General features: G+C 45.9%; 1 protein-coding gene across 1 annotated transcript in view; it reads right to left on the reverse strand.

Moving 5' to 3' along the window:
* Positions 1 to 24,363, reverse strand: part of prim2 (DNA primase subunit 2) — a 197,084-nt gene that overhangs the window by 149,371 nt on the left and 23,350 nt on the right. Inside the window, exons 5-6 of the mRNA XM_078213598.1 lie at positions 11,695 to 11,787; positions 6,201 to 6,338 (exon numbers count right to left, since the gene is read on the reverse strand). Coding sequence (XP_078069724.1) covers positions 6,201 to 6,338; positions 11,695 to 11,787 — 231 coding nt within the window. The remainder of the gene's footprint in view (positions 1 to 6,200; positions 6,339 to 11,694; positions 11,788 to 24,363) is intronic.

Below are 24,363 nucleotides of genomic sequence, written 5' to 3' on the forward strand. Positions count from 1 at the left end.
TCTTTCTCTCTTCATCACCTCCCCCCCCCCCCCCCCCCCCCAACAAAACCAGCTCCATCATAAAACTGAATTTACACATCGAAGAATTTACTGCTGCCTCAGTGTTCTGCTGTCTCCTAGCAACAGCCACTTGCCAATGGGTCCCCAGCAATAAGCAGTGATGTGTATGGATTCTGGTCTGTATCACTGCAGCGATCCGTCAATGAAAACATAATTGCATGGTTAAACCCCCCCCTCCCCTCCCCAGAAAAAAGACTAACACAATACTGCAAGTTCTTGATTTTGAGACAACTCTTTTCAATCAAAGACAACTCTGGCCCAAACACTGGTAAACTAGCACGGAAGCAAGTACGGTAATGCCTCTCATCTCTACCTACATCTTTACCTGGGCAACAGATTTCACAAATCCTAATGAGCCTATTGCACCTCCAGACATATGCTCCCCCTCCCTACCCACTCCAGTGGCATGGTTACCAACACTACCTTATTGAACGCTCGATGCCTCAGAGATAGGACTTAATCCCACAAGTACAACTACAGGCCAGTGATTTTACTGCAAAGCTTTTGTTTCAGGCGTGGGGGAAATCCACCCTCGTCTTCCCTCATTAAAATAAGCTCTGAAGGACAGTGACAGACATCGCTTTGACTTTGCATCACCTTAGCAGCAACGTACTGAGGGAAGCAAAACGGCCTGATGAAAAATAATTCTGGATTCTACCTTTCTTTTATTCATTGGTGGGACGTGGGCGTCGCTGGCTGGCCAGCATTTATTGTCCATCCCTAGTTGCCCGAGGGCAGTTGAGAGTCAACCACATTGCTGTCACATGTAGGCCAGACCAGGTAAGGACAGCAGATTTCCTTCCCTAAAGAACATTAGTGAACCAGATGGGTTTTTCTGACAATCGACAATGGTTTCATGGTCATCAATGGATTCTTAATTCCAGATTTTTTTTATTGAATTCAAATTCCACCATCTGCTGTGGCAGGATTCGAACCTGGGTCCCCAGAACATTAGCTGAGGTTTTGGATTAATAGTCTAATGATAATACCACGAGGCCATCGCCTTCTCTTACTGCCCCACAGTGAAAACAATTAGTCACTTTTAGACTTCAGTCGTCATAAACAACCCCATAGCAGCAAAAACAGACGCAAGTAAAATCTCAGTAACTTTCATATGGAACTAACACGACTGGTATACATTTTGATTTCTGCCTTTAAATAATAATCATAGAAACCCTACAGTGCAGAAAGAGGCCATTCGGCCCATTGAGCCTGCACCGACCACAATCCCAGACAGGTCTTATCCCTGTAGCTAGTCCCCCTGACATTAAGGGGCAATTGAACACGGCCAAATTCACCCAACCCGCACGTCTTTCGGACTGTGGGAGGAAACCGGAGCACCCGGAGGAAACCCACGCAGACACGGGGGGGGGAAAACACACAAACTCCACATGGACAGTGACCCAAGCTGGGAATCGAACCCGGGTCCCTGATGCTTTGAGGCGGCAGTGCTAACCACTGTGCCATTGGCCGCTGGACATCTAGTCTCCAAACACAATTAGTATCCGCAGGAGGAGAAAGCAAATTTTAATTCAGCACCTAAAAAGGAAAAATGACATGAAAGCAAGCCCATCTGCTGGCTGTTTGTGCCTTTGTAAGAAACAGGAATAACAGTGACACACAATGTGCAGCACAGAAAAGGGACATTCGGCCCTACTGGTCCATGCTGGTGTTTGCGCTGCACATCAACCTCCTGCCAAGCCAACAACATACTTTTCCAACAAATATAGTCGAGTATAAATCCATCTCGTGTAGAAGTCACCCTCCTAGCTTTCAGCCTGAAAATCCTTAATTTTCCACATCCGTCATGCTGGTTTTGGCAGCGAGATTGGAGGAAATGGTCCAGTGAGGCCTTTAAAGCAATTGCTCTTTTCTCATTTAAACCGTCAAAAATGGGCCAGCCGGTCCATCAGAACCCTGGCCAGTGACCACTGAAACAGTCACCTCCCAAAAACAGACAGAGATTCGCATCCTTCAAAAATATTACTCCTTTATTAATTGCTCCCACCGCCCCGCCTCCCCCGATTTTAAATATTTAGTCTTAAAAACTCCACGAGTATGTACAGTTTAGTTTCTCCCTCGTGTCCTTATCGTGCTTTCCCCTAAATGCATCAGTACGGCGCGGTGGCACAACGGTTAGCACTGCTGCCTCACAGCGTCAGGGACCTGGGTTCAATTCCCCCGGCTTGGGTCACTGTCTGTGCAGAGTCTGCACGTTCTCCCCGTGTCTGCGTGGGTTTCCTCCGGGTGCTCCGCTTTCCTCCCACAGTCCGAAAGACGTGCCGGTTAGGTGCATTGGCCGTGCTAAATTGTCCCTCAGTGTCAGGGGAACTAGCTAGAGTAAGTAAGTGGGGCCATGGGGATAGGGGGCTGGGTGGGATTCTGGCTGGTGCAGACTCGATGGGCCGAATGGCCTCCTTCTGCACTGGAAGGATTCTATGATATGGCTACAGACTGGCCAAGTGTATCAACTGCCAGAATCCACTACGAACTGAAGGGGAGACTTACAACAGTATTCACATCAAATAGTCCACTGCGCAGAAAAAAAGTCCCTTCGCTCAGCAAAATCAATCTAAAGACAGCCATATGAACGGAGTGGGAATGGAGGGATACAAAAGAATGGTCTAGTTTGGACCAGGGAGCGGCGCGGGCTTGGAGGGCCGAAGGGCCTGTTCCTGTGCTGTATTGTTCTTTGTTCTAAAAATCCTCTCTCTGAACTTCAGCGAACAGGACACCAGCGTGACAGCAACTTCTCCCGACAAAGCAGGGTGGCTTTCCAGCGAAACAGAGTGAAAGACAGCTGCGTAACACAAGCTGCCTGCGCATAAATCAGTCCCAGTCACTTGCAGCAGGCATGGCTGGTGTGGGAGTTACCCAACCAACTCCATTCTGGTCAGGGCGTCACAAGACAAAGCCCTCAAGTCATCGCCTGCGGCAACCTCTAAGCTAACTTTAGTCACATTTGCAGAGATCTGTCAACAGAAGTACTTGAGCCAACATGTTAACTGCATTGATCTCGGCCATTTGCTGGTAGATAAACTTAACACTGCTAAATTCAATAAACCACCTCTCCATTTTCCGTGCGGCCTAATGCCCAATTATTTTTAAATCAATTCGATGCAACAAGCCTCTTCCACTGAACAGGGTTAGTATCTCCAGGTGGAATACTAATCCACTGTTCTTACACTAAGGACAGTTTCCGTGGGAATTTGGTACAACTCCAAGTCGGAAGAACAACACTTCCTACACCTTCAGGAGCAGTTACAGCAAATTGTAAGGAAGAGGGGCAGCACCGGTGGCACAATGGGGTTAGCTGGGTTTGAATCCCAGCTCGGGTCACTGCCCGGGTGGAGTCTGCACGTTCTCCCCGTGTCTGCGTGGGTTTCCTTGCACAGTCTAAAGATGTGTGGGTTAGGTTGATTGGCCATGCTAAATTGATCCGAAAGTCAGGGGGAGTAGCAGGGTAAATATGTGGGTTACGGGAGTAGGGCCCCGAGTGGGATTGTGATCGGTACAGACTCGATGGGCCGAATGGCCTCCTTCTGCACTGCGGGGATTCTATACAAGGGAAATAACGACCGCAGTCTGACATCGAAAGTCGACAAAATCCCAGATGACCCGAGGCTGGCCTCGCCCTTTTTGAGGAGGAGTTTACTGCCCTATCCCCATAACACCACACACGTTAGATTTTGAAGTTTTAAAGTGTATTTATTAATGTCACAAGTAGGCTTACATTAACACTGCAATGAAGTTATCGTGAAAATCCCCTAGTCGTCACACTCCGGTGCCTGTTCGGGTACACTGAGGGGGAATTTAGCATGGCCAACGCGCCTGACCAGCACATCTTTCAGACTGTGGGAGGAAACCGGAGCACCCGGAGGAAACTCACGCAGACACGGGGAGAACGTGCAGACTCCACACAGACAGTGACCCAAGCCGGGATTTGAACCCAGGTCCCTGGCGCTGTGAGGCAGCAGTGCTAACCACTGTGCCACCGTGCCACTGGACATCGAGTCTCCAAACACAATTAGTATCCACAGGAGGAGAAAGCAAATTTTAATTCATCACCTAAAAAGGAAAAATGACCACAGTGCCATCATTGAATTGAACCCATGCTGTTGGCATTGCTCTGCATCACGAACCAGCTGTCCAGCCGACAGAGATAACTGACCCCTGACACATGAACCTTCAATATAAATAGCACCATTCATTTAGCAAAACATCCTAAAGATTATAACCAGCCAGGCCCTTTTTGCTGATTAGTTGACTGGGTAACAGCGAATCCATCTGAATGCAGCATTGTCGATTTGTGAAAAGGGCATCAGATTTAAACCAGGGCCAAACAAGCCTAACATTGTCCTTCTTACAGTCTGGATAACAACCTGCAATACGGAATGAACAACCACAGTAGCTCACAAGACAAAGGAAGTTTCTAGAAGGTAGTATTGTCCAAGGATTAATCACAATCCTCAATGAATGCTCTGCCTAGCCCAGATCAGTTGTGCTTCGAGTATCATCTCGATTCCAAAGCCTCATTATTATAACGGATAGCTGGACAATAATTCTTTCAGCAGTTTATAATATTTCAATAATTCACAGAAACGTTCCCACCACCAGCCCCACCCTAAATCAAGATTGGCAAAAGATAGGCCAATGTAACCATTTCAGGTTCTCCCCCCATCTGCGTGGGTTTCCTCCGGGTGCTCCGGTTTCCTCCCACACTCCAAAGATGTGTGGGTTAGGTTGATTGGCCAGGCTAAATTGCCTCTTAGTGTCAGGGTGACTTGCTAAGGTAAATGCATGGGGTTATGGGGATAGGGCCTGGGTGGGATTGTGGTCGGTGCAGACTCGATGGGCTGAATGGCCTCTGTCTGCGCTGTAGGGATTCTATGACCAAGCATTGGACCCTGCAGTCAAACAATGGGCGGTAGCTTCCTTGGAGTGACATTCAGCGAGCTATTGCTACACTGTACCCACTCATCTGTGCCAAGTTTCTTCCGTGCCTGTCTCCCGATCTTCCAACACAGGCCATGCGCGATCCAGGCAGCACAGCCCGTCCCGAGGCCCAGGATCAAAGTCTAACAGAGTCGGAGTGAAGGAGGACACAGCCCTTTCTTGCCTGCACTAGCTGCTGGGGTGAAGCTTAGTTTAAAGTTTAACTGTCCCGTTGAAAACAACAGGCTAGGGAGCAGGTAAATGTCTAAGGCAAGTGGATAGGATTTGAGGGGGTTTGTTTGTGGGGGGGTGGGGAAATCAGAGGTGAGTGGGGGAGGGGTGTTGGATCAGGTGGGGAGGGGAAGGGGAGGTAAGACGGGTCGGTTAATTCTTCTCATTTTTTCAGAGTCACTATTAGTCTAACTTTAAATCACATTTTCAGATGGTTCCCAGTGCAGGGTAATGGCCCAGAGGAAGCCAGCACTTCTAGGCAATTGCCTAGGAATTTCTGAGATTCCCCAGTACATCTTTGAGGTGCACTCCAACCAAACCCGACACTGGTGAGGGAGCCTGGAAGTTAAGAACCATTTACTTCCTTAAGTGAAAGATTACCAATACCAAGCGTAACTAAACTAACAGGACAACAGTTGACAAAACTTGGTTGAAAACACTGGCAAACCATGAATGCAGCAGTTGTTCAACTGTGAACTATTTAGGTTTCACTGGGTGGCATGGGTGGCACATATGGTCGCACTGCTGCCTCACAGCTCCAGGGACCCAAGTTCAATTCCTGGCTTGGGTCACTGTCTAGTCAGAGTCTGCTTTTCTCCTTTGTCTGCATGGCTTATCATGGCCAATCCACCTAACCTGCACATCTTTGGACTGTGGGAGGAAACCGGTGCACCCGAAGGAAACCCATGCAGACACGGGGAGAATGTGCAAACTCCACACAGACACCCAAGGCCGGAATTGAACCCGGATCCCTGGTACTGTGAGGCAGCAGTGCTCACCACTGCGCCACCGTGCTGCCCCCAAGATACACATTCCTTCTCAACAAGCCAAGCTCGCCATCGTTTTCCCGCACTTCAACGATGACATATTTACATCAGAAGCTGAATGCATGCGGAAATCCTTTTGGACTTTTACCTCATCGAGCAGGGTCACTGACACAAGAAGCAAAAAACAAAAAAGAAACACACACTTACTGCCAAAGACTTGGAAAGCCGCTGTCGGAATTCATTCAGGACTATAACCGCGATCTCCGGGTGAGGTATGTATGCAAAACCATCTTTAACGAAGACCTTCCGAATACGCACCAGCTCAAGAACCTCAGTAAAGCAGACCTAATAGAGACAAAGAGACAAGTGAAAGATCTGCAAAAGTAAACTGCACAACAACGGGTTCATGTTCAATAACCATAAAATTAGACTGAACACTGAATCTGAGCAAACGCTATGGTTCTCAAACATCCACATCACCAGCAATGGGCCTCTCAAAACAAGAGCAATCACTCAAAATCCTAACTCTATACCTCGAGTAACCTTGACTAAGCACTGAACCACTTATCACACAGAAAATCAAACTCTATTTGCCACCCCAATTTAAAAGCAGCTGCTTAGATTCGCTGCGATGTATTATAATAACTGTAAAAATACACAGATTAGTGGATCTTTTGTTAACTGATTAAGCGCTGGCCTGGACTCCGGGACAGGGTGCAAGGGATTTCGGGAGGTAACTGTCTCCTTCCAGAAACAAGGACGGCGAATTGATCTGATTAAGTTTGGATTTCAAATTACGTCAATTCAAGGACATTGAAAACTACCGCCTCGTTAATTTTGAATAGCCAATATCGGGGCCTCACCTCTGTCCGCAATGGTTGAGCTCCCATAGCAGCAGATGTCTCGCGGTGTTGGTTATAAGAAGCTTCAGGGTGCAATAACTGGAGCATTATTCCTCACAACGCACACTGCATTTTGAAAGCCTTTTCTTAATGGGCATAAAGGGCCCACCCTAGGGGGAAGCTGCCCATTACGGGGACAGAGATGTGTGCAAACATGCTTCATGTCGCAAGCTGTACTCCTTCGAGGGAAGTGCTTTGAACAGGTTGATCCTGCAGTCAGTTAGAGACCAAACCGTTATGGCAGACGGATGGCCAAGTGTCCCATTCCCAATTTATTCCTGCTTTATCAACAATGGTACGAAAGCCAACTACTTTTCTCTGTTGTAACTTTTGGAGCACTGCAGTGCATGGAACACAAAATGTTTATTAGTCACAAGGCGGCTGACATTAACACTGCGATGACATTACTGTGAAATTCCCTGAGTCGCCACACTACGGCTCCTGTTCGGGCCAATGTACCTAACCAGCACGTCTTTCGAACTGTGGGAGGAAACCAGTGCACCCAGAGGAAACCCACGCAGACATGGGGAGAATGTGCAGATTCCACACAGACAGTGACCCAAGCTGGGAATCGAACGCGAGTCCCAGGCCCGCAGTAGTGCTAACTACTGCGCTGCCCTTAACATAGAGCAGCATAGGAACATAGGATCAGGGGTGGGCCATTCGACCCTTCGAGTCTGTTCTAACATTGTTAGATCATGGTTGATCTGTCCCTGATCACGATCCTTTGATATTCATAACTAATAAAGGTCTATTGATCTCTCTCCATAATTTCACTTGACCCATTATTCACAGGGACCAGGGTTCAATTCCCAATTTGGGTCACTGTCTGTGTGGAGTCTGCATGTTCTCCCCGTGTCTGTGTGGATTTCCTCCGGCTGCTCCGGTTTCCTCCCACAGTCAGAAAGACGTGCTGGTTAGGTACATTGGCCATGCTAAATTCTCCCTCAGTGTACCTGAACAGGCACCGGAGTGTGGCAACTAGGGGATTTTCACAGTAACTTCATTGCAGTGTTAATGTCAGCCTACTTGTGACACTAATAAATGAACTAAAACCTTGGAACATGGAAATCCACACGAACACTGTCCTGATACTTTCGGATTTGATCCGGCTGCCTAGCCCAAATTTGAAGATTGTCTTCCTCTCAGTTTCGACGCCCTCGCTCCCCCTGACCAGTGGAAATAGTTGCTTTCATTTTGCTAGGCCAGCACTTCCATTAATCACGTTAATCACCCCCTTAACCTTCTATAGTCAAGGGAACACAATGCATGTTTGTGCAACCCATTCTCTTAATTCAGTTTTTTCCTGGAGTCTGGACATCGCCCAGATGAATCTTTGTTGAACTCCCTGCAAGGGTTCTCGCTTCAAACTATAATTTCAGGGCCAAGCGATGAGTCCACATAAGATCGAGTGATGAATAAAAAAAAAAGTTAGTCAATCAGACCAGGTGATCATCTTTGGAAGGGTGACTGAATGTGATATTCGACTCAAGAGGAAGAGAGACAGAGTCGCTCCCCAACAGCCTTAAAAGCCCTCCCTCCCTGACAGCACGGTGGCACAGTGGTTAGCACCGCAGCCTCACAGCACCAGGGACCCGGGTTCAATTCCCGGCTTTGGTCACTGTTTGTGCGGAGTCTGCACATTCTCCCTATGCAGCTAAACAATACATCTTTCGGACTGCGGGAGGGAACCGGAGTACCTGGAGGAAACCCATACAGACATGGGGAGAACGTGCAGACTCCACAGACAGTGGTCCATCCAAGCCGGGAATTGAACCCGGGTCCCTGGGACTGAGAGGCAGCAGTGCTAACCACTGTGCCACCCATATAAATACTTGGAGAAAAGCAATTTGCGGGAAGGAACAGGGGAGCTGGACAAAATGATACTTTTCACAAGCACATGCACATTGAGCCAACGAGCAACTGACCTCCCTCTCTGTGCTGTGTGAATCTGTGAACAAACAAGACCACCTTGAAGACAAAAGCTCCGGATTTGAAGCAACCATGGTCAACAAGACAGGCGACAGTACTAAACTAAACAAAAAGGTCTTACTCAAATCCAGGGAGAAATAGAAATCCAGTGGACCCACCAAAACCCATATAAACAGCAAAGGGATTGTTAAAAGAGTAGTGGGGCACAGAAAATGAGCAGGAATAGCAACTTAGAAGAGATCTAAAATCTGACAGTAAAAAAATAAATACATCGGAGTATGGCAAGAGGAATGTGGGGCCCATGATAGGCAGATTAAGGCAATGCTATAATGAACTGCAGGATTGTTAAGTGAGTGCTTCGTATCCATATTCATAATGGAGAGAGGACAAAATATGGCCATCTCATTGTGTGTCTGCAGACTATTAGAATCTGTGGTTTCACACTGGCCTCATTACAGAGCTGATTGCAATTCACTGTTCTCGCTGTACCCTTAATTATCCTTCTCGTCAAGTAGTCTGTATTAATAATTGGGGAGTTAAAAAAAAGAACATGCTTCGACCATGACAGATGCTTTCGAATGAATTGCCTTCCGATGTTATGAAGAACCTGGGGCTCAGTCACAGCTCCTGGGCAGAGATTCACCAGGCCACGCTGCAGACAAGTGTCATCCAGCGGCCAGCCGGTGAACAGCGGCCACGGAGGGACACTAAAAGAATGCAAAGTCGGAGGAGGTTTATGGCCACAGGAGGAGGCCACTCTGCCCATTGTGTCTGCGCCAGTCGAGAGCAATGAGCAAATCCCACACTCCGTCTCCAGCCTAATCTCACTTTCCAGCATTTGGGAGGTACCCCAGCAGGTTGCAGCACTTCATAGAATCCCTACAGTGCAGAAGGAGGCCATTCGGCCCACCGGGTCTGCACTGACGACAATCCCACTCAGCCCCTATCCCCGTAACCCCATATATTTACCCTGCTCATCCCCCTGACACGAAGGGGCAATTTAGCATGGCCAATCCACCGAACCAGCACATCTTTCAGACTGTGGGAGGAAACTGGAGCACCCGGAGGAAACCCACACAGACACAGGGAGAATGTGCAGACTCTGCGCACAGTGGCCCAAGCCAGGAATCGAAGCAGATCCCTGGCACTGTGAGGCAGCAGTGCTAACCACTGTGCCAGTGTCACCCACTTCAGATTCCTTTTAATTTTAATTTTCCTTTTCAGGTTTCCTTTCTGCCTCAATCAGCATTTCAGGCAGAGTTCCAGACCTCAATCACCCTCTGGGTGGAAAATGTTTTCCTCTCCTCTCTCATTCTTCTACATATTTGGCTGCACTGCTTTGTGAGAGTTTGCTGTACTTTGCTCATTTTGTTACAGTAAGGTTGTAGTCATTCAAGACAGACAAAAGGAAAGGATCAGCTCGTTGGCTTCTCTTCCCCGAGCCTTTGCTCGCACCAATGAAATGCACGGTAGTCACAAATCGAAGGAGAAAACAGAGTGGGACATGGAGGAACTTGGCCATGGTGCTGCGTCCTTCAGATGACCTATGAAAACAAGTGACTCCAGAACTACTGAAAGATTCTTTTATTTTAAATCATTCGTGGGACATGGACGTCACTGGCCTGGCCAGCATTTATTGCCCATCCCTAGTTGCTCTTGAGAAGGTGGTGGTGAGCTGCCTTCTTGAATCGCTGCAGTCCGCGTGCTGTGGGTTGACCCACAATGCCGTTAGGGAGGGAATTCCAGGATTTTGACCCAGCGACTGCGAAGGAACGGCGATATATTTCCAAGTCAGGATGGTGAGTGGCTTGGAGAAGAACTTGAAGGTGGTGGTGTTCCTATGTATCTGCTGCCCTTGCCCTTCTAGATGGAAGTGGTCATAGATGTGGAAGGTGCTGTCTAAGGATCTTTGGCGAATTGACAACAAACTCTTCTCACCTTTGAGTTGTTGCTGGTTTGGTTGGGATGGTCAGTTCTTCTTTCATTCTCCAAGTGTGGTTGGGCATTGGCGCAGCACCGGGTAGGTGGACTGCCCACTGTTGGTTAGCCCAACTTCCTATTCTGTGGCCAGGGACTGCCAACAACAACAGCTGCTGGGCTACTCCGTCTGCACCTCAGCATTCTGATGCCTACTAACTAATCCCAATGTTAAAACAAATCTTCACGGGCCGGCTCAAGATGTTAGAATGAGCGACAGATTTAAAGTTCACACCAATTCAGCAGCAACATAAGATCTGCGACTGAAGTCTCAATAGAAAGTTTTCTGGTTGTATCACAGCTTGGTATGGCTCCTGCTCTGTCCAAGACCACAAGAAACTACAAAGAGTGGTGAACGAAGCCCAGTCCATCGCTCAAACCAGCCTCCCACCCATTGACTCTGTCTATACTTTTCACTGCCTCGGAAAAGCAGCCAGCATCATTAAGGACCCCAGACATTCTCTCTTCCATCTTCTTTCATTGGGAAGTTAAGTCGATCTTTCTCTACACCCTAGCTGTGACTGTAACACTACCTTCTGCACCCTCTCCTTTCCTTCTCCCCCATGTACTCTATGAACAGTATGCTTTGTCTGTATAGGGTGCAAAAAACAATACTTTTCACTGCATACCAATACACGTGGCAATAATAAATCAAATCAAATGAATAAAAATGGCACTGCGTGCAGCTATACAAACATTAATCATAAGAGTGCAGTCGATAAAAATGATTCAGATTTAAACCCTTTCAAATATTTTAAACTCCTCTTGTGCCCAAAAGTTCATACATTTGTACAAACCTGCCTCTAAATGTAGTATAAAGATTAGTGAAAAAATATATACAATTAAAGTTGCAGGTCTCATGCAGTTGCACAAATCAATTCTGATCTCACCTTGTAATACAACCATTCCTGTATTTTAAATAGACTGCATCCACCCGAGTCAGCCAGGTTCTTTGCCTGTTGCTCTTTTTCTTCTGCTTGAATCTAAATAAATAAAACATGATTGTTTAGGTCAAGGTTTTGATTCGGTGATCACAAAGAAATCAACATTTAACAACTCCCTGATTATCCAGGACAAGGAAAGCGTAATTCCGCGGGACGCCACAAGTTACTGCCCAAAAGACACTCTAATCTGGCTGATTAACATCAGCCCATTCAAAGCACCTGCCAACCCAGCACCGCGTTTGATCAAATACAGCACAGAGGACCAGATTCGGCTGAGATACAAAATAAATTCTGCAAGAGGGGAGATTTATTTTTAAATCACTGAGTTATACTGTTCTAGAATGCAACACCTTTAAAGTTTATCTATTAGTGTCACAAGTAGGCTTACATTAACACTGCAATGAAGTTACTGTGAAAATCCCCTAGTCGCCACACTCCAGCGCCTGTTCGGGTACACGGAGGGAGAATTTAGCACGGTCAATGCACCTAACCAGCACATCTTTCGGACTGTGGGAGGAAGCCGGAGCACCCGGAGGAAACCCACGCAGACACGGGGAGAACCTGCAGACTCTGCACAGACAGTGACCCAAGCCGGGAATTGAACCTGGGTCCCTGGTGCGATGAGACAGCAGTGCTGACCACCCTCCATCCAACTCAAAGCCCTTTTTTTCCCCCCACGTTCTTTACAATAATTTCTGAATGGCTGCGAAGGGACTCAGGGGTTACGAAATTTTCAGAAGCTTTCCTTCATTGAAGGAAGCTGCTTTGAGTCACCTGCTACACTGAGCTGTGGTACCATGCTTTTCAGATCATCCGATCACCCTCACAGAATCACTTCACTGAGCAGCCAGTCCACTCGAACGCAACACAAAGTCATGAAACATTTGAACACTTCACGGCACTGACCTTGCCCGGGGAATTAAACAAAATATAAAGGTTGACTGTTAAACACTCAGATGCCGGAACACCGCACCATCTGATCCACAGCGGCTCTTATTCAGGTAAATAAATCTCTCGCCTCAATCCTGCCGATCTTGGCTAATACCTTTAATAGTACTCATTAGTTCATATGTGATTTCTTTGGAGAAACAAAGGTTTTTTTTTTGGAGTGGACAAACAAAAATAAAGGGACATAAAGTAGTATTTTTGACAAAGCGGTGGCCAGCTGCCATGATGGAAAGAAAAACAGGAACAGCGCTATTGAAAAAAAAAGCCAAGGTCCACCTGGTTCACCTTCTACCTTGCTGGAGGCTGTCCACAAGGCCATGAGATGTAGGAGCAGAATTAGGCCATTCGGCCCATCGGGTCTGCTCCACCATTTCATCAGGGCTGATAAATTTCTCAACCCCATTCTCCCGCCTTTTCCCCGTAACCTTTGATCCCCTTACCAATCAAAAACCTATCCATCTGTCTTAAATACACTCAATGACCTGGCCTCCACAACCTTCTGTGGCAATAAATTCAGATTCACCACCCTCTGGCTGAAGAAATTCCTCCTCATCTCGGTTGTAAAGGGTCGTCCCTTTGTTCTGAGGCTGTGCCCTCGGATCCCAGTCTCTCCGACTAATAGAAACATCTTCCCCACGTCCACTCTATCCAGGCCTTTCAGTATTCTGTGAGTTTCAATGAGTTCTCCCCCCCCCATCCTTCTAAACTCCATCGAGTACAGACTCAGAGTCCTCAGACACTCTTCCTGTCTGCGTGATGCAACAATAATGGAGTTGTTGACTAATATTAGCGATCCATCTCGACTTTACAGAGCCAGGCATGAGGCGAAGAAAAGGCCTGTGTTTGAGAAACCTAGACCTCAGTTCGTCTGAACAGCCTCCTCACGTTTCAAATTACTCATATATTGCAACCCAGGAGAAATCTCTCCAATTTGCACTTAAATGAATCAATACCGAATGTATCCAGCCTCTCTCTATGGAGTCTGTGCCATAGACTGATCACCCATTCACTGAAGTATTGTTTCCGTAAATCAGTTTAGAATTTACCCCCTTCGACGCACGGCCTGTGCTCTGTAGTCCTACTGTTTCCTGACAAAGATTAAACAGATCGTCAGGGCTGGCATTACCCAGTCCCTTTAGAATCCTAAAAAACAACTATTGTCATCTTTCAACCTCTTTACGACCGAGAGCATACCCAATTTACATAATCACGCCTCATAATCCAATCTCTTCAATCACTCTGCTTGCTCTGCCAAAACATTCTCGTAATCCATTACTCCAGTTATGAAACTCGTTGCGTTTTCTCGAAGTCTCAGAACGGTCAGAAATCAAAACTAAAATGCTGCCTAATTGAAGAAGCTTCCCACATTTTAGAAACATAGAAAATAGGTGCAGGAGTAGGCCATTCAATATGATCATGCACTTTCAGTATCGCACTCCTGCTTTCTCTTCTTGATCCTTTTAGCTGCAAAGGCCACGTCCAGCTCCCTCTTTTAACACACAGTCATAGAGCCACAGAGGTTTACAGCATGGAAACAGGCCCTTTGGCCCAACTTGTCCATGCTGTCCAGTTTTTACCACTAAGCTAGTCCCAATTACCAGCATTTGGCCTATAACCCTCCATACCCATCTTAGCCATGTAACTGTCTAAATGCTTTTTAAAAGGCAAAATTGTATCTGTCTCTGGAAGCTCGTTCCAGGCGCTCACCACCCTCGAGTGAAAAAATTACCCCTCTAACATATCTAATGAACTGCCCCCAACAGCTTTCTGTGGTAGAGAATTGCACAGGTTCACAATTCTCTGAGTGACGAAGTTCTTCCTCATCTCAGTCCTGAATGGCTTACCCCTTATTCTTAGACTGGGACAGCTAGTTCTGGACTTCCCCCAACATCGGGAACATTCTTCCTGCATCTAGCCTGTCTAATCCCATCATGATTTTATATGTTTCGATGAGGCCCCCTCTCATTCTTCTAAATTCCAGTGAGAATTTCGGTACGAAGATGAGTAGACTCTGTAAAGCTTGTACAATGGTTAGTGGTGGAACGCATGCGCGAACACCCCTGAATGCCACGGAATGGAGTCGAACATTGCAAGCGTCTCTCCTCAGAAGCACCGCCCCAATTAACTCGTAAATGGAGTTTTACTGAAATCCATCATGTTGGTGCTCCAAGCAATCGCACCAACGAGTGCCAAGAGATGAGTTAGTAACTTCAACAGAACATGGGCTATGCATTAACACGGACTGTGATGTGGACAGAACAAAAATACCCCATAACCTTCAAAGGACTATATTTCATTAGCTGGTAATCAAACTGTATATCTGATAAAATAGTCAATTGGAAGGATGTGTTTCCAGGTTGGGCCACTGACTTTATTCAAGGATGAGTTAAAAGTTTAAAGTCTCACAACACCAGGTTAAAGTCCAACAGGTTTATTTGATATCATGAGCTTTCAGAGCACTGCTCCTTCATCAGGTGAGACTTCTTACTGTGCCCACCCCATCTCCACATCTTAAAAGTTTAAAGTTTATTTATTACTGTCACAAGTAGGCTCACATTAACACTGCAATGAAGCTACTGTGAAAATCCCCTAGTCGCCACACACTAATGCCTGTTTGGGTACAGTGAGGGAGAATTTAGCACAGCCGACGCACCTAACCAGCACGTCTTTCAGACTGTGGGAAGAAACCAGAGCACCCGGAGGAAACCCACGCAGACACGGGGAGAACATGCAGACTCCGCACAGATAGTGACCCAAGCCGGGAATGGATCTCAGTTCCCTGGCGCTGTGAGGCAACAGTGCTACCCACTGTGCCACCGTGCCACCCAGATTTTTGATAGATAAGGGCATCAATGGTTATGAGGGGCAGACAGAAAAGCGGGGCTGAGGCCACAATCAGATCAGCCATGATCTTGTCAAATGGGAGAGCAAGATCAAAGGGCCAAGTGGCCTAGTCCTGCTCCGACGGTTCTCAGGCCGTATCTCTGCATTCCCGGAAGTGGTACAAAAGACAATATTGCCAAAGCAAATGGAAACTATAAATATACAAGTATCAAACACACGATTCAGGCCTCATAAGCAGAACGCAGCAAGTATTCCTCGCCATGTTACAGTTCCTTTCTAACATTACAAATACTTCCTGCAGATACAAGTTGAATTCGCAAACTTGCTGGGCGATTATCAAGCCAAATATAATTTACTTCATCTGTGAAGGATAGCCAACATTGTTCAAAACATCATCATTCCTGTGTGTAATTTAAAACTTTAGTTACTTATTTTTTAAAATTATAAACAGGATTGCAATTCTCAACCAAACACAGGGGAAGGAAAGTCGAGTGAGCAAATGTTATGTTGCATAATTTTGTTGTGCAAATCTCAAAACAAAAGTAAATTAACATCTATAGTTGATGAAGCAATTATACCTTTAATTGTATATTTGCATGAATATTTTATGACCCATTGCAATTGCCCACAGAAAATTCAACATTTTTGGCAGGACACGTGGAACCAGTGAATATTTGCTTCTCTCTGGTTCTGGGATTTGCAAAATTCTCTTTTTCAAATAGCTATCCCATTCCCTATTGAAAATTATTGCTGCTACCACCACCCTGGCAAGTCACATATGCCAGATCGTAACTCGCTGCAGAGTTTCCAGTGGAACCTAGTCGCCACACTCTGGCGCCTGTTCGGGTACACTGAGGGAGACTTTAGCACGGCCAATGCACCTAACCAGCACGTCTTTCGGACTGTGGGAGGAAACCGGAGCACCCGGGAGGAAACCCACGCAGACACGGGGAAAACGTGCAGACTCCGCACAGACAGTGACCCGAGCTGCGAATCAAACCCGGGTCCTTGGCTGAGATGCAGCAGTGCTAACCACTGTGCCACCTCATGATGCTCTCAGACCTGCTGAGATTTTCCAGTATTTTCTGTTTTTGTTTCAGATTTCAGCATCCGCAGTATTTTGCTTTTTTATTTATGTACCTCCCCGAGACATGCATTTATCTTTGAAAGACATACAGACGACATGGGCATTTGGAACTGCTGTTAATATCAGACTTATCGGGAGAATCACTGAACTTAGAACAGAGATTTTAAATAATTGGTATGCGAGACAAAATTATACTCACAGTTGGTGGGTGTATCCTACTGTTCAAATTGCTGACTAACTCTCTCATCTTCAGAAACATGTGAAACCAGATATATTAGAACCCAAAGGAAGAGTTCAGTAACAATTAAATGTGTCAATTTTGTCATAGTGCCCCTGTAAAGCATCTTGGGCCATTTTACTATGTTAAATATGCCAGACTGATGCAAGTTGTTCTTATAGTCTATTTGATTTGATATATTATATGTATTGGTATACAGTGAGAAGTACTGTTTCGTGCACACTATATAGACAAAACATACCATTCATAGGGGAGGAGAGTGCAGAATGTAGTGTTAAAGTCATAGCTAGGGTGCAGAGAAAGGTCAACTTAATATAAGGTAGGTCCATTCAAAAGTCTGATGTCAGCAGAGAAGAAGCTGTTCTCGTGTGGGTTGGTACTTGACCTCAGACTTGTCCAGGTCTGGCTGCAGGTAACACGGACTACTTTAGTACCTGAACACTCCAATCAGCAAACTTCTGACCTAATGTCAGAGTGAGGGTCATTGGCAAAGTAGTTGAAGGTGGTTCAACCTCGGACACAAATCTGAAGAACGTAGTGAAGTCCCAAGACTGAGAGGATTGGCTTCCAACAACCATCTTCCTTTGTGCTAAGTACACCTACAACTGGAGGAGAGCTGCCCTCCTCCGATTCCTAAAGAGTTCATTTTTTCTAGCTTTCCTTGCTAGCCTAGTCAAATGCTGTCTTGATGTCAAGGGCAGACACACCTCACGTCTGGAAATCAGCTCTTTTGGCCAGGTTTGGACCAGGGTTGCAATAAAAGTCTGGAGCAGAGGGGCCGTGTCGGAATCCAAGTGAACACTGACAAGCAGCTTGTTGCTGAGTAAGAGCTGCTTGACAACTCTGAACAGAACCTTCCATCACTTTGCTGATGATTCGAGAGTCGAACGATGGGGTGGTAATTATCTGGACTGAATTCGTCCTGCATTTTGTGGATGGGCCATACCAGAGCAATGTTCTACAATTATGAGTAGAAGCCCATCTTAGATAGGGATTCTGCTGGCTCTAGAGCACAAATCTTCAGTACTACTGCAGGAATGTTATCAGGGGAGGTGATGGCCTAGTGGTATTATCATTAGATTATTGATCCAGAAACTCAGCTAATGTTCTAGAATCCGGGTTCGAATCCCTCCACGGCAGGTGGTGGACTTTGAATTCAGTAAATAATATCTGGAATTAAGAATCTACTGATGACCATGAAACCATTGTTGATTGTCGGAAAAACCCAACCCAATGTCCTTTAGGGAAGGAAATCTGCCATCCTTACCTGGTTTGGACAACATGTGACTTCAGAGCCACAGCAATGTGGTTGACTCTCAACTGCCCTCTGACGTGGCCCAGCAAGCCACTCAGTTTCACGGGCAAATAGGGATGGAGAATAAATGAATATACAAGAAAAAAAGTTGGTATCACATGGGAGTAAACCAAATTGTCTGATGACATGCATCTGTGATACTGGGGATCTTAGGAGAAGGCAGAGATGGATTATCCACTCAGCACCTCTGCATGAAGATGGCTGCTTCAAGCCTCGTTATTTGCACCAACACGCTGAGCTCCAGTATCAGCGAGAATGGGGATATTTTTGAAGCCCGATCCTTGAGTTAGTTGTTTAATTGTCCACCACCATTCACGGCGGATGTGACAGGACTGCAGAACTTAGATCTGATCCGTTGAGGAGCTAAGATAACTCTGTCCCTAGCAAGCCGCTCCCACTGTTAGGCATTGTGCAATGTTATACTTTAGTTTCAACCTGTTGCCACCTCATTTTTTGGTATTCCAGGTGCAACCTCTGGCAGGCTCTCCAATACTTCTCATTGATGCAGGGGTGACTACTTGGCTTGGTGGTGATAATAGAATGGGGAATGTGGCAGACCAAGACATTACAGATTGTGGTTTGTGCCATGACCGATAATCCACAGTGCCTCATGGATGCTTCCTGTGCCGTAAAGCTCCACAATTCCATGGAAATTAAATCTTTTGACCCAAAAAATAATATTCAAAAAAATTCCATTCTGGTGCCCATTTTGACCCAAACCATCCGTCAACGGCCAAAAGCATGGAAGTGAGGGTGCCACGGTGACACAGTGGCGAGCACTGCTGCCTCACAGCGCCAGGGATCCAGGTTTAATTCCCAGCTTGCGTCACTGTCCATGCAGTCTGTACATTCTCCCCATGTCTGCGTGGGTTTCCTCTGGGTGCTCCGGTTTCCTCCCACACTCCAAAAGACATGCTGGTTAGGTGCATTGGCCATGCTAAATTCTCCCTCAGTGTACCCAAACACCAGAGTGTGGCGACTAGGGGATTTTCACAGTAACTTCATTGCAGTGTTAATGTAAGCCTACTTGTGACTCTAATAAATAAACAAACTTTAAACTTAAAGTGCATTAGAGAGAAGGGAACAGAGGGATATGTTAACAGGGTTAGATAAGGTAGGGTGAGTGAGGCTACTGTGCAACATTGAGCTGTAGAGCCGAGTGCCTCTTTTTGTGCTGCACATTCTACGTTAACGCAAACTGCAATTACAGGATTTAGAAAAATACCAAACTAAACAGAAAAAAAACCTCTCAATACTCTAATAATAAATCAATCTGCTTCATAAAATCACCAGAGAAATCAGTTAATGATCTAACTAAAAATGCTGATGCACCCACTGGTCTCATTAAACACATGGGCAGTACATTTGTTAAATCGCTGCTCCCTTAAACACTCAACTGACTGATTCATCGCCAGCTTCTTCCCTCATTTAATAAAATCAGAATCCTCACAATAGAACCAACCAGCTTCAAACCCCCAAATTACTGCAACTCCCAAGATTAATATTCAAAGCGAGATTTTAATTTTAAACTCTAATATGAACAGAGAATGCTGGAAAATGTTGTATGAATGGAAAGGAAGAAATTCTCAGGTTGATTATGTTTGTACTCCTTTTCTACGTCTTATTACATTTTATTGCTCTTTTTATAGCTTTCAGTCTCATTGGATTTTCGTTTTCCTGACAAGAAACTACCAAAGGTTGTGAACGTAGCCCAATCCATCACGCAAACCCATCCATTGTCTCTGTCTGAACTCCCCGCTGCCTCGGCAAAGCAGCCAGCATAATCAAGGACCCCACACACCCCGGACATTCTCTCTTCCACCTTCTTCCGTCAGGAAAAAGATACAAATGTCTGAGGTCACGTACCAACCGACTCAAGAACAGCTTCTTCCTTGCTGCTGTCAGACTTTTCAATGGATCTACCTTGCATTAAGTTGATCTTTCTCTACACCCTAGCTATGACTGTAACACTACATTCTGCACCCTCTCCTTTCCTTCTCCCCCATGTTCTCTAGTGTTGCCGGGCAATATCAGAAATTGTGTCTTTTATATATTAATTTATATGCCCGCTCATATTTTGTTTAATTTCAGTGTAATACATGCAGGGCTACATAGAACAAGCCCAAAGAGCCAGGCCTCACCAGAGGGAAGAAAAGGGTTAATGCAGACAGCGAGAGGCCTGCTCTGCGAACTGATAACGGTTAACGCATGCTATCCACTTCTGATGTGCAGGAAATCTTTCCGAATTATCGCGACAATGGGTGAACCAGCATTAAGACAGTCAGGCTCCATACAGCCTAGGGAAGGCATAGTCTCCTGTAAAACACTAACAGAGTGGGGGGGTGGGGGGGAGGAATCATTGTAAATCAGTTGGGCAAATACAACGCTTTGACATTATAAATTGGGTAAACGGAACTGTCCAGAAAAATGATTAACAGAACTATACTGAACAATGTAGTTTGCATAATGAGATTAGAAGAACCATCTTGTATCCAACTCGAGGAATTAATATGCTAATATAAACCTCTTCAACTCGAAAAAGTATAATAACCTGTACGAATCTAGGACGGGCAGAGAAAACTCTCAGGCAACCTGAGAGTTCAGGCTGGAGTTCATCTCTCCCTCATGCATGTGGAATAAAAACTCTTCTTGAAGTTCAACACGGTCTCCAAGGCTCGACTCACTTTATTTCCCTCCAACACGAGGAACGGTATGCTCTGTCTGTATAGCACGCAAGAAACAATACTTTTCACTGTATCCCAATACATTTGATTTGTTGTTACATCAAATTAGTGAAAGCCTTTTCCACACTCCTACCCTCTGCTAGAAGGCCATCAGCCCGAAACATTTGCCGGAGTTTTACCGCCCCACCCACCCGAGGCTCGTAAGATCCCACGCGAGGCCAACAGAGAATGCCATTCTATGAGCCTCACCCATGACAATTCTGTGGCGGGTGTGCCGGTAAAAATTCCAGCCATTATCTCTGTTTCTCTCTCCACAGATGCCGCACAAGCTGCTGAGTATTTCCTGCATCTTCTGTTCAAATTTCAGATTTTCGGCATGCTTTCTTAAACCACGTCTGAACGCTAACACCCATTGCCCTTTACAGTCAAGGGAACCTTTGCTGTAGGAACATGTTACAAACAACAAGACATAATGCACAGAAACAGGCCACGTGGCCCAACAGGTCCATGCCCATGTTTATGCTCCAGAGGAACATCCTCGCATCCTCTCTTTAATCGCACCCCATCACCCTACCCTTCTAACCCTTTCTCCCTCGTGTATTTAGCAAGCTTCTCCCGAAACGCATTTATGCTATTCACCTCAGCCACTGAATATACGCAAGTCTTTACAAAAAACATACAACAGCAAAGCAGGAATTTCCACTCCTCCGTTTCTGATCCAAACTGCTGAGTGGAGCTTGCGTCATCTTCAGCCTCAAACAGTGATCAAGAGGAGGCTGGAAACTGGATGACAGCTGAACTCTATTTATTCTTTCACAAGATGTGGGCATCGCTGGCACTTAACGCTAAAACAAGAAATCAACCTTTACTCCTCTGTAAAGATCCTTATATCTTTACCTGGGTGGGATTTTAGCACAATAAAAGCTAAGCCCTTTGTGTTCTTCAAGACAGCCCGTCAGTACGTAAATTGTTAAGTACAGAACTGAATTTATTTATCCTTGTTAGAAAAAACCTTGTTACAATCAATCAAGAAGTGGAAAAGGCCGAAATCCTGACATATTTCCTCTCCAGTTGTGACGATGTCTCTAGATTTTCTTTAGCCACTTATTCTATGGTGTTTCTTTTGAGAAATTGTGCAATACTTTGCTTTAAAATTGTAACAGTCAAACAAGGGCAGCATGGTGACATAGTGGGTTGGTACGACTGCCTCACAGCGCCAGGGATCCGGGTTCGATTCCCGGCTTGGGTCACTATCTGTGTGGAGTCTGCACGTTCTCCCAGTGTGTGTGGGTTTCCTCCGGTGCTCCGGTTTCCTCCCACAGCCCGAAAGGCATGCGGGTTAGGTGCATTGGCCATGCTAAATTCTCCCTCAGTGTTCCCGAACAGGCGCAGGAGTGTGGTGACTAGGGGATTTTCATAATAACTTCATTGCGGTATTAATGCAAGTCTACTTGTAACACTTATCTAACCTTGTTAATTATCCCTCTGTTCCTTTCTCTCTAATGCACTTTAAGTTTAAAGTTTATTTATTTATTAATGTCACAAGTAGACTTACATTAACACTGCAATTAAGTTACTGCGAAAATCCCCAAGTCGCCACACTCCTGTGCCTGTTCGGGTACACTGAAGGAGAATTTAGCACGGCCAATGCACCTAACCAGCATGCCTTTCGGACTGTGGGAGGCATACGGAGCACCCGGAGGAAACCCACGCAGACACGAGGAGAACGTGCAGGCTCCGCACAGACAGTAACCCAAGCCGGGAATTGGACCCGAGTCCCTGGCGCTGTGAGGCAGCAGTGCTAACCGCTGTGCCCATCTCCAAAGTGAAATATTCTTTTGGGGATCCCGTGACTTCCAACTGCGGACACAGTGCCTCATTTAACTCCAGCCTTAAAGGTGTATTCCAATACTCCAGGTACAAGGCCAAGGCAAGAGCCTTTTTGTCAAAAATCCATGGCATGTCTGCTGTGGAAAGAAAACGCACAGGCCTGATAGCATAGAAATATCGGAGTCAGAACTAAAAGTGTGCAGATGCCAACTCCTTTGAACGTTTGCCGTTTGAACATAGTTTCTATTCCTCAGACTTGCCGGGTGTCGCAGTTTTAACTTGATCTAAAAGGTTTGCTCTAATTGATCCATTACTGTTCCAATCTATTACACCAGTCCATTCAAAGGCTACGCAGGGCAACTCTGGTCACACCCAGACATGATATTTATTGACATGCAAGTTTAAAACCGACTGGGTTCAAATAATGGTTTCTGGCTTAATTCTATCAGCTCAAGAATGGAATACCGCTGTGTGACTGATTTTAATGGAACAGCAAATGGTGAACAATTATGTATCCAACAGCACGGTAAAAGAAGGAGCACTTCAGCACAACAACGGGAAACACTTGCTGCTTATGCTGAAGCAAAAAAAAGTTATATCAGCAACCCTGTAAACAGGCTAACGACTTGGGGGTCATACTTTACCTTACAGGGCAAAGGAAATGGGAGACAAAAGAAAGGAACATTATAGTAACAATTGAAGTTTATATCGGCTTTTAACATATCTCAAATTGCTTCACAGGTGGCACAGTGGTCAGCACCGCTGCCTTCCCAGCGCCAGGGACCCAGGTTCAATTCCCGGCTTGGGTCACTGTCTGTGTGGAGTTTGCACGTTCTCCCCATATCTGCGTGGGTTTCTTCCGGGTGCTCCGGTTTCCTCCCACACTCCAAAGATGTGCAGGTTCAGTGCACTGGCCATGTTAAATTGTCCCTTGGTGTCGGGGGAACTAACAAAGTAAATACATGGGGTTACAGGGATAGGGCCCGGATGGGATTGTCAGTGCAGACTCAATGGGCCAAATGGCCTCCTTCTGGGATTCTATGATTCGAGGAGCAGATCAGATGACAGGGAAAGACCGAGATATTAGATTTGGTTAAAGTAGTGTCTCAAAAGAATATTCCAGAGCTTAGAACCCAGCTCAAAGCAAGACAGCAAAGTGATGCCATGGAATCTGGGGAAAGCCAAGAGGCCAGAAGTGGAGCGAGTGCAGAGATCTCAGAGGGTGCGTAAAAATGACAGTAGGGTGATTATAGTAGGTGATTTCAACTTTCCCAACATTAACTGGGATAGGTATGGTGTTAAGGGCTTGAATGAAGTGGATTTCTTGAAATGTGTACAAGAGAACTTTTTAGATCAATATGCAGAGGGTCCAACAAGGGAAACATAGAAACACAGAAACTAGAAGCAGGAGTAGGCCATTCGGCCCTTCAAGCCTGCTCCAACATTCATCTTGATCATGGATGATCATCAAATTCAATATCCTGATCCCCCTCCTCCCCCATACCCCTTGATCCCTTTAACTCCAAGAGCTATATCTGATTTCTTCTTGAAATTAGACAATGTTTTCACCTCAGCTACTTTCTGTGCTAGTGAATTCCACACGTTCACCACCCTCTGGGTGAAGAAATTTCTCCTCATCTCAGTTCAAAAACTCAGCTCTTAAAGTCCT

Source organism: Mustelus asterias, chromosome 5 (assembly GCF_964213995.1).
Source record: "Mustelus asterias chromosome 5, sMusAst1.hap1.1, whole genome shotgun sequence".
Classification (NCBI taxonomy): Eukaryota; Metazoa; Chordata; class Chondrichthyes; order Carcharhiniformes; family Triakidae; genus Mustelus; species Mustelus asterias.